General features: G+C 34.3%; 2 protein-coding genes across 3 annotated transcripts; one reads left to right on the plus strand and one right to left on the minus strand.

Annotated features, from left to right (window-relative positions):
* Positions 1-1,683: 1,683 nt before the first annotated feature.
* LOC128176906 (D-beta-hydroxybutyrate dehydrogenase, mitochondrial-like) lies at positions 1,684-3,337 on the plus strand. The gene is made up of 4 exons (XM_052843429.1): positions 1,684-1,942; positions 2,363-2,446; positions 2,752-2,855; positions 3,113-3,337. The coding sequence occupies exons 1-4, from the start codon at positions 1,684-1,686 to the stop codon at positions 3,335-3,337; spliced, it is 672 nt and encodes a 223-aa protein (XP_052699389.1).
* A 928-nt stretch (positions 3,338-4,265) lies between these two features.
* LOC128175385 (zinc finger C2HC domain-containing protein 1C-like) lies at positions 4,266-10,100 on the minus strand. 2 transcript variants are annotated; one of them, XM_052840955.1, is made up of 4 exons: positions 9,951-10,100; positions 6,890-7,886; positions 5,957-6,562; positions 4,266-5,743 (listed from the first exon to the last, which is right to left on the minus strand). In XM_052840955.1, exons 2-4 carry the CDS (start codon positions 7,853-7,855, stop codon positions 5,489-5,491), a joined length of 1,827 nt encoding a protein of 608 aa, XP_052696915.1. In that variant the 5' UTR covers positions 7,856-7,886; positions 9,951-10,100; the 3' UTR covers positions 4,266-5,488. The 2 variants fall into 2 exon arrangements, with proteins under 2 accessions (XP_052696915.1, XP_052696916.1); XM_052840956.1 differs by lacking the exon at positions 9,951-10,100 and adding an exon at positions 7,993-8,118.
* Positions 10,101-10,116: the final 16 nt, after the last annotated feature.

A 10,116-nucleotide genomic window follows, 5' to 3' on the forward strand; every position in this document is an offset into this window, starting at 1 on the left:
CATAAATTGTTTATAAGTTCATGTACTTCACTCTGGTTCAAAGCAAGTTTTGTTACATGCTATTCAATGAAGACCTTTCAAAAATACTATGTTGATTCAAAAATATGATTTAAAATTCAAATATTGATAAAACTTGAACTGTTGTATAACAAGCACCTGTGTTCCTAGCTAGGAACACATCTTTCATGTCTGTGGTCAAAATCAAAATAGCATGCATTGTTTCTTTTAAAAAAAACCACCGCGCGGTATTCAATTTGTCTGCACAGCCTATTGTGTTATATAGGACCGACGATATGTTTTCAAAAACAAGCAATGTACATGTACATGTGAAATGGACAGCTGCATATATTACTATTAGTATGTCATATGTCGGCGATCGAATTCATGTTTTTATCTATAATTGGGACTCTTTTAAACGTCGATCGTTATCTATACACGTTCTGTTCTTTTAAAATTTCGGAAGAAATAATTCTGGAATGGGCCATTTTTCTTGGATTTACATTTTCTTGCTCGTTTTATTTTTCTTAAACATTTATTTTATTTCGTCATTTTTGATACTATACATTGTACTCCGGTTTATCCAGTTTAAAAACAAAAAACTACTAACTGCCTGTAAAAAGCAAGGCGGTCCTTGTGACCGGGTGCGATAGAGGTAAGAGTATACATGCACGTGTATAGGAACTCTTGTCGAATGATTTCATGAAATCAAAAATTTAATTTGTTGACCACTCTAACATTTGAATGTATTTTATATTTTTAAAAAAGCATTAAAATGCATTTAAATGAAATTGAATTATTGTGCTTTGATGGATTCTCAATTCCTAAAAATAAATTAGATCTAAAGATCCATCATTTAGAATTTTGTATGTAAATAAATAATGCAACCAATCTAGCGATGCGCGGATTGAGGAATTTTGCCCGCGGGGGGGGGGGGGGGGGCGAGTTGTATTTTTTTTTTTTTGGCTGAAAATGAAAATGAGGCTACTAATAACTATACTTGTATACGTGTGTGTCGAAGTAATATTCTAACTGAAAAATAAAACGACAGATATGAACATTGTAATAAATCAATTTCTAATAAATACAGACACGTACCATTGGGGGAGCAGTTTTTGTTCGCAGAAGACATTTTTCTTAAATTTACATACGTTTAAAAATTTGAAATATCATGGAGTTGGCCCCATACATTTTTTGAAGCAAGAAAGAAACAGAAGTGAAAATAAGGATTTCAATAGTCAAATTAAAGTTACAAGGAATACTACCCCCCCCCCTTCTTATATAGGTACATAAAATTACATGTACTCACTGAAAATATCTGTTTATTGTTCATTAAGAATTAAATGTCATTACATTCTATTGATCATTCATCTTTTAGAACATAAGTAAATGTACATTTATTTATTTATATATAAAAGGAGATTTTTGTCCCACTTGATCTGACAATACTAGTAGGTGTGTGAATCTACAATACATCATCTTACATATACATGTATGTGCTCTCTCTCTCTCTCTCTCTCTCTCTCTCTCTCTCTCTCTCTCTCTCTCTCTCTCTCTCTCTCTCTCTCTTTCGGTGGTTTAAAATACGAATAGGATTTTTATGATTTTGAGAATTTTTTTTGGCTTGTCAACATTTTTTAGAGGAACGCCCCCCCCCCCTTTCAAAAACGATGCTACGTGCCTGAAATGATTTATCTCCGTCTGTCATCAAACGCTGTAATACTGAACCTTTCTTTATATATAGGCTTTGGTCATCACTTTGCCAGACATTTAGACGACGTAGTATTCACCGTGTATGCAGCAGTCTTACACAAAGATAGCGCAGGCGCAAAGAAGCTGAAGTCCCACAGCTCCAAGAGACTACACGTGCTTCAACTGGACGTCACCTGTGATAGCGACATCAAGGAAGCTGTAGCTTTCATCACTGCACACTCCAAAAACAAAGGTCAATAGATCGGAAACACTTATTAATAAACAATGTAGTATATTATTCGTTTATACCACAGGGTTTTGACAAAATCTGGGGGGGGGGGTATTTTTTTTTTAATTTCCTTTATACATGTATATACTAGCAGGGACGTATATACGTACGTCCCTGGTACATTATATATAAACGAATTTTTATACGATTTTTAATTGGTAAACAGAAGAACAGACGGTGTTCTTCGATTGTCCAAGACTTGTCTGGTGGTGGTGGTGGTGTCGGGGGGGGGGGGGGATGGGATGAAACTAATGATTTCCTACGCTACGGGAATTTTGTTACATGCAGCGCCAGTAACATATCTAGCTGCAATACAATATTCGATGCTATAAGTTATGCAACAATATAGTCTTATGATAATGATAGACCATTAATTAATTGTAGGATTATGGGGCGTTGTCAACAACGCTGGAGTAAACGTAGTGGGGGATATGGAGACGACCCCGATAGATCAGATTAATCGATGCCGTTTGGGATGATTCGGGTCACTCAGCAAGTGCTTCCAATGATACGAAAGTCTAAGGGTAAAACACAGAGAGAGAGAGAGAGAGAGAGAGAGAGAGAGAGAGAGAGAGAGAGAGAGAGAGAGAGAGAGGGGGGGGGGGCATCATGATTTATTATGAAATTTAATGTGCAGTCATACATATTCTGTCACGGATTTTAAGAAAAAAGTTTTATTTTTTCACAGGAAGAATCGTCAATATTTCCAGCGTCAAGGGGAGATACTCGGCACAGGGAGATAGCGCTTATCACATGTCGAAGTCTGCTTTCAGTATCGGACAGTCTGAGACTAGAAATGCGTCCCTGTGGGGTTGGGGTCAGCATCATAGAGCCAGGGAAATTCGACGCCACTACGACCATCAGTGACCCAGAAATCGTAATTAACGTCAGGCAATGACACATTAACAGTTCTATTATACCGATAGACATTGATGGATCTAGATAAAGTATTACATGTACAGAAACCAGTTTCAGCTATGATTTTTTTTCGGAAAAAAGATCATCTAAAATTATGAAAAGTTTAAATAGGTTTTAAATATGTATGATTGTGAAATCATATTCAACAAAAAATACTTTTCCTTTAAAGCAATTAATTGCAGAAAAAGATGCGGTAAAATTTCATTTTTCTTCCAGGTGAAAATTCGTCGAGATGAAGTGGACATCCCATGGGAACCAGCTACGGAGGAAGTGAAGAGCTTTTACGGAAAGGACTACTTTTACCGGTTTTTCCTGAAAGACAACCAGGAGAATTCCGCGGAGTCTCCGGACAAAGTAATTGAGGCTGTAGTGGACGCCCTTCTAAACGAGACCCCTAGGGCGCGCTATTTGGTCCCCGGCAGCTCTAGACTAGGCTTGTAGATATATACGCGGTAAGTTTAGATATACACGCCATGCACGGATCTACAAATCAATGTAGATGGGGGGGGGGGGGGGGTTCTGGATTTATACGTATGCACGCAAGCTTTTAGATATATTTACAGGCGATAAAGAAGCCTGTATATATACACGTATACACGTGTACACGCGTCGAATATTGAAATCAACTGACAAAGACTGAGAGTTACATGTGATGAATGAAGTAATATGTTCTTCTGATATATTTTAAACTTTATTGATAAAAATATGCATTACGACTACTTAATTAATCATAATAAATACACATCTTCAGTTTTTAATTGATAGTAGTCATAATGCATGCATGTAATTATTTATTTCGTTTAAATCAAAATAGCAAGCCTTGAAGAACAGTAGCTAGGGAATTGCATCACATATATTACCTCAATATATATACACATTAACTGTCATTCAATCTCCTCTTAGTTAATATTATATCTGAATGTTTACATGTGTATACAAACTCAAAAACAATCTGTTTCTTTTTCACGTTTTCATTACTTCTTGAATTTATTTTGCAGATATTTGCCAGATTGAATGGATACTTTCCTGAAATTGTCTCTGTTGTAGTGTATATATATGGTTTACCGGAGCCCATACACTTGCGAAAATTCTAAAGAATCACCAGAGCTAACACTGTGGATATATCCTGTTCCATGAATGCAATATTTTATTGACTGTAACGTGCAACTAATCTTTTCAGACATTGTGAAGCCACATGTAACTTCTATCTTCATTCTACATAATACTGGTTAACGTTTTCCATACAAGTACCAGTGAAATTCAATACATCCGACTGAAAGTACTTGTTTATAAGTATTTCAACATTTCATTCCCAGCAATCTAAAGGTCTCGGTATGTGCAATTCAATAAAGACTTCAACAAACAATAATCACATTGATGAAATTTATTTCAAAAATTCAAATATTAATAAAAATTTAACTGTTGTATAACAAGCTCTTGTCTTCCTAGGAACACATGTTTGGTCAAAATCAAAATAACATGCATTATATTCTAAAATTGTTTTTCTATACAAAAAAGTTTTTAAATGCATAACTTTTGCATCCACAATTGGTTTAATTGGTATATATGAATTGAAATGTACATTGTATATATATTTTACAATCTCAAAAACATCAAGTTATATCACAATTTCATGGGACTAATTCTTTTGTGCATCTTTGAAGTGCAGCAGATTTCATTTGTAAAAAGATTTTTTATTATAATATGATAATAATAAAATCATATATAATCATAGAAATATTTATGAAAATTAAAATAAAACCTTGAGTACAACTGAAATAAACATAAAGACATACACTTGATGACTTATATCAGCATAACCAAGAATGAAATAAAATGTACGTACAATAATACTGTACAAATTTTACAAACAATGAATGTAATGTTCAGATAAATGTCTAGTATTGCAATGAAATAAATGAATGTACATTGTACAATCTTTGTCAAATTTAAAATTTGCATTATTTATGATCATTAAAACAGTATTTAATTTCAACCAAAAATTTTATTGTTCTTGCCCCTAATCCCCCCCCTTCTCCCTCTTATAAATTGATATTTTTGATCATATAGGATAGGAACTACACATGATTTAAAATTGTCATTACATTTTATAAATTGAAATGACATGTACATTAAATTTCTTTTAACTATGAAGCTTATAAATTATTGATATTGGCAATAACAGGCAAAGATTGTGGCTCCATGTCTAAATATATAAACACGTCCAATAAAAACTTAAATAAAAAATTATGGGGAAAAAAAATCTGCATTTGTATTTATACAGCACAGAATGCTGCACTCATGATTTATGTTTACCACTTTCAAATACAAGAAAAAAAACCACCAAATAATTTCAATTGAAAAAAAATAGCACTTCTGAAATCTTAAAAATAAAATAATCTCTCATTCTAAAAGCAAATGCAATTTTTATTCAGACATCTATAAAGAATCAGCCAATTAAACATCATTCAACTTGTGCACTGTCACACTTTGTTTTATACTCCTCTGCAAAGACATTTATAAACACACAATAAAAACCAGTGGGAAAAAAAGGGTTATTTAAGGTTACGCATACTTTCAAACTGCACTCCTTTATCGCCTCCCTTTCCTTGCCGGGGGAGGACGAGTATTGAGGTCTTTACATCTAGGTATGTGTCTTGCAGCAGCATCAGGATTAAACTTTCTGGAGCAATAGGGGCACTGCTTGTAGTCGGGATTTTCTGAGGGGGGTGGAGGTGTTATGTCTCGAATGCTTCCTCCCGTTTTCTCAATTTCTGCACATTTCTTGGCATACCTTAAAGCTTGGATGAAACTCTCTCTCTTTTTTCTCCAATCACCATTCTTTTTCTGCAGTTAAAAAAAAGAATACAAAATGTAATTTTCCTTCAAACTGTAAAAACACCATATTTTATTTTTATAATAAATATTTCAAATGTGCATTATGAATAAAATTTATTGTACCGGTATATTGATTTATTCATATACACTTTTTATAGAGATTTTAATGCAAGAATTATTGTATGTCACTGAACAATGAAAGCATTAAGGCTGTTTATTTACTGGAGGAGTCTTGGATCTGTTTCGACTATCAGCGTAATTCTCCATTTCTGTTCCGGCTACTCTCATCTTGGTTGGATCCATCACCTTGCGTTTTTTGGTCAAGTTTCCACAGGCATTCTTGTGACGCTGTAATCTGTCAGCTGCAAACTTTCTCCCACAGTTGTTGCAGGTTGCTAGTTTGATCTTGCTATCTGCATAAGCATCGGCATCCTGACTGGCTTTCTCATACATTGAAATATCGTTGGTGGCGAACTGTGGGGAAGGGGTTCTCTCAACGGGGGCAGGGTGTTTGGGGGGCTGCTGCCTTTTCTGGACCCTGGCTGGTTTAGGCTTTGGTGGAGGGGTGGGTTGGTACTGCTCCTCTGGAGAATACCTCCTATATGTGCTGTCTATTTTGTTGCTTGAGGTATAGAAGTCTTCTTCCTGATGTTGAGGCCTGGCATTGTATTTTGGCTTGTTCGCTTCAGTTTCAGCAAGTCTTCTCTGGAATTCCTCTTCCTCTTTCTTTCTCTCCTCCTCCTCTTTTCTCCTTCGTTCTTCCTCCTCTTTCATTCTTCTTCGCCTTTCCTCTTCTCTTTTTTTTCTTCTTTCCATTTCTTTCTTTTCCTAAAAATAATCACTAAAAATATTATAGGTGTTCATTTATTCAAACATCTTCGCAGTATATTTACCAGTAAGAAAAATTACACAAAATAGAGAATCAATGGTGCTCTAGAGTGGAGTATTTAGAAGATTTCAAAACCAGATTGATTTGACTTTAAACCAAATTAAATATCAAACTATGGGTAGGTTGCATTTGACAAATACAAATCTATCATAAAACCTTTTGGGCGTTACTGGATTTGATGATCTCATAAATGATAATACTTAAAGAATGATTCCTTATTCCATGAACAATTACAGTAACATAAGTAATGTGTATAGATAATTTACCTCAATTTCTTCCCTTTCCCTCTCCACTCTGATTCTTTCCAGGTCAGCCTGTTGTCTGGCAATTTGTTCCATCAACTCTCGCTGTTTCCTCGCAATCTCATCCTGGGAATTGGTGGTGTTATCATTTTCATCTCCCTCATCCTCGCTGGGTTCGTACTCATACCCAGAGTTTTCCTGCCGGTGAGCATTCAGTCGATTCTCTCTCTCTTGATTTTGTTCCATCTGCCATTTCTGGAATTCTGTCATTTTGGCTTGCTGTGAATTCCCTGATGGAGGTTTCCCAGATCTGTTCATTTTTTGATTTTTGATGTTTTTCAGGTTTGATATGTTTGGAGGAGGTGTTTCATCAACTGGAGATTTTTCAGACCGATAGGAACCAGTCCTTGAAGGAACATTCTTATGATAACCATTCATTTGTTTCTTCTTGTCTTCAACAACGGAATCCTTGGTACTTGGGCGCCCATGTCTTTGAGGCTTCTGGGGAACTGTAGCATTACGATCAATAGGAGCCAATGGATTCCCCCTATCTCTCCCCATGGATTTAACCGAAGTTCCTGAATGTTGTCTACTACCATTGTTTGGAGACCAAGTTCCTCCGTTTTGAGATTGACCACTCTGTTTTATCATCTTGTAATGATTATTGATCGTTGGTACATGCTGGATATTGCCATTCTGCTCAATCTCTCTTCTCTGTTTGAAGAAATCTCTCATGGAGCCTTTGGCCTGTACTCTATGCAGAGCTCTTTTCTGATTTTCCTCATACATATTGATCAGTTTTTCCTCCTTTTCCCTGAGTATTTTCTGTTGGTAATTTGACTGTAGTTGCTGAAGCCGAGAGGGTTTCTGCCCTGGCCCCCTTTCATTGTTAGCCTCTAGAGGGGGTAGGGGATGTGACTGAGGTTGAAATCTGGGTATTTTTGACATTCCTCTTAAAGCCGGAGCGTAATCCACATCAAGTCTGCTCATCTGGACTGGCAATGCTGGTTAATCGCAATTCCTGAAAAAGAGATTTGAAAATTTATTAATTCAGGAATTCAAGATGCCTGTTTCCTATTTCCTTTCATATAGATGTACAATGCAGGTATATATCAAGAAAATCTCACTTTACACTGCAGTAATAAATTCCCACAAATTTAAATGCCTGGTCTGGATTTGAGAATAATAATTACTTCACTGCATGCTTTCAGTAGAGTGACTTTGAAATTGATATAGATCGAGGTAGAGAGAAATATACTACCGTTAATCTCCTCACCTCAGATAAAACCAATTCAGTTACCAGTACTCTCACAATATAATCATCTCTACATACTGTACAGGGAAAGGTATTGTTTACTTGTAGTTATATACGCAAGCAAGCAACGAATGAAAATCAATCTCCTTCAATCCATTAACTTTCCTTCATCAACATATAGGCAACATGTGAATAATTGATGATGCATATATACACTTGAGGGGGTTTGTTATATGTGGCAAGCTAGTGTAAATTATTCAAAGTTTAAGAATGTCTTCTAATAATGCTGTATCTATAAAGTATAAATTTGCAACTTCTGCAGATCGTAAAAAACAGAAAATTTCATCCAGATCAAAATTGAGAATGGATCAAGCGCGAGTTTATTGTAAATATGTTTTGACAATACTAATAGACTAATTAAGACCTGTATACTTGAACCTATTTTAATCAACTCTGGAGATTAAACCCCTTAATCAAGGGAAATTGGATGCATTATTATGACTTATAACAAAATATAATTAACAAAAGCAGGTCTCAACATGCTCAACAAGACATATCGGTAAATTGAATTTCAACATTAATTATATGGTTGACTTGATAAAAATCAGTTGCACAGCAGGAAAATACATTTACTAATTATAATTAACAAAGATTATGATTGAAAATATGATAGATTGTTAATTATCAATTAAAATAGTTCGATCAGTTCAGTTCTTTATTAACTTTTAAGCAATATATACATTGATATATAAATGAGTTTACTGCACTTTTTATTATAAATACCGATATTGAATTATGCCAATGATATAATCTGCAGATATAGCTTATAATTAGCAAATTAATTAATCTGCCTTTAGAAAATAATATTTTTACAGTTTTGTGACTGCACTGGACCCACTGCAAATTCTTAATTCAGAATATGTTTATGACAATTAAGCTGACACCCAAAAAATATTTCACCTTATTGACATGTATATATTTATTTGTTGATTGATAAAGATTTAAAAATTCATTTGGATATAAGCTGTTTGAATAATTATATGATCTATATTCTTAGATTTACTGTGTTACAGACATTTTATACATGTCAATTACTTCTGAGTCAGGATACGTCATGTGTTTGTTTGCACTTGGTCATATTAGGTTTGTGATTTTTAAAAGTCTTAACATGCCTTATCATCACAGTAGATTCAAAAGATAAAACACAATAGCAGCATTATTTCAAAACTTCACCACCAATTATGCTAAACAAATGAGATTAGATCAAAACCGATTATATTACAAGTTCTATCAAAATAATGAATAACACTTATAAGTAGCTATATACAATCTCAGTGACTCAATGTTCAAACTTATATATTATATTTATAGGTGTTTGCATGAATTCTGATCTGATCAAGTTAAAACAAATTTTATTTTTCATCAGTTATACCGTACAGCTAATTGGAATTACAACCATTTAAAAAAATATATGAGTAAAACCATGTTGTCTTGTATCAAACACATCCAAGTTTCGAAATAACAAAATAAAGGACTTGCTCAAATTAAATATAGGCTATATGATAAAATTGTTCAAAATATTAAAATCGGTCTGTTATTAAAAAAAATTCAACACTATTATCATGATCATAAACATTCTTCTGTCGTAGGTGTTAGCAGATATGAGCCTATCAAAAATGAATAAATGAGTTTTAATGAACAATTTGTAGAGTTGTCTATTACGTTTAAGATATAAACCTATGGTGTTACAACTAGATGTGTTTTCTTTATATATAAATATGAGACAGTTTCACAACGTTAATATATATCTAAAATACTATCTTTTCTTACCGTTTTCAAGGAGTACGTGCCCCGTCCAAATCTCCGACTGTGTGTTGTCAAAACCCAGTCACGAATGACATGGACGCCGCCATGTTGTTTACATTAGCTTGACAACTGATACGTAAACAAATGTTGCATGTCTTTTTTAAAAACAAAATCGGGGATTATATACAGT

Source organism: Crassostrea angulata, chromosome 3, assembly GCF_025612915.1.
Source record: "Crassostrea angulata isolate pt1a10 chromosome 3, ASM2561291v2, whole genome shotgun sequence".
Lineage (NCBI taxonomy): Eukaryota > Metazoa > Mollusca > Bivalvia > Ostreida > Ostreidae > Magallana > Magallana angulata.

Coding starts and splice junctions, on each gene's coding strand:
- LOC128176906 (XM_052843429.1), top strand. CDS start 1,684: ATGATTTATCTCCGTCTGTCATCAAACGCTGTAATACTGAACCTTTCT. Junction 1,943..2,362: donor TGCACACTCCAAAAACAAAG/GTCAATAGATCG, acceptor AATTAATTGTAG/GATTATGGGGCGTTGTCAAC. Junction 2,447..2,751: donor AGATCAGATTAATCGATGCC/GTTTGGGATGAT, acceptor GTCTGCTTTCAG/TATCGGACAGTCTGAGACTA.
- LOC128175385 (XM_052840955.1), bottom strand. CDS start 7,855: ATGAGCAGACTTGATGTGGATTACGCTCCGGCTTTAAGAGGAATGTCA. Junction 6,563..6,889: donor GGGAAAGGGAAGAAATTGAG/GTAAATTATCTA, acceptor GATTATTTTTAG/GAAAAGAAAGAAATGGAAAG. Junction 5,744..5,956: donor ACAGATCCAAGACTCCTCCA/GTAAATAAACAG, acceptor TTTTAACTGCAG/AAAAAGAATGGTGATTGGAG.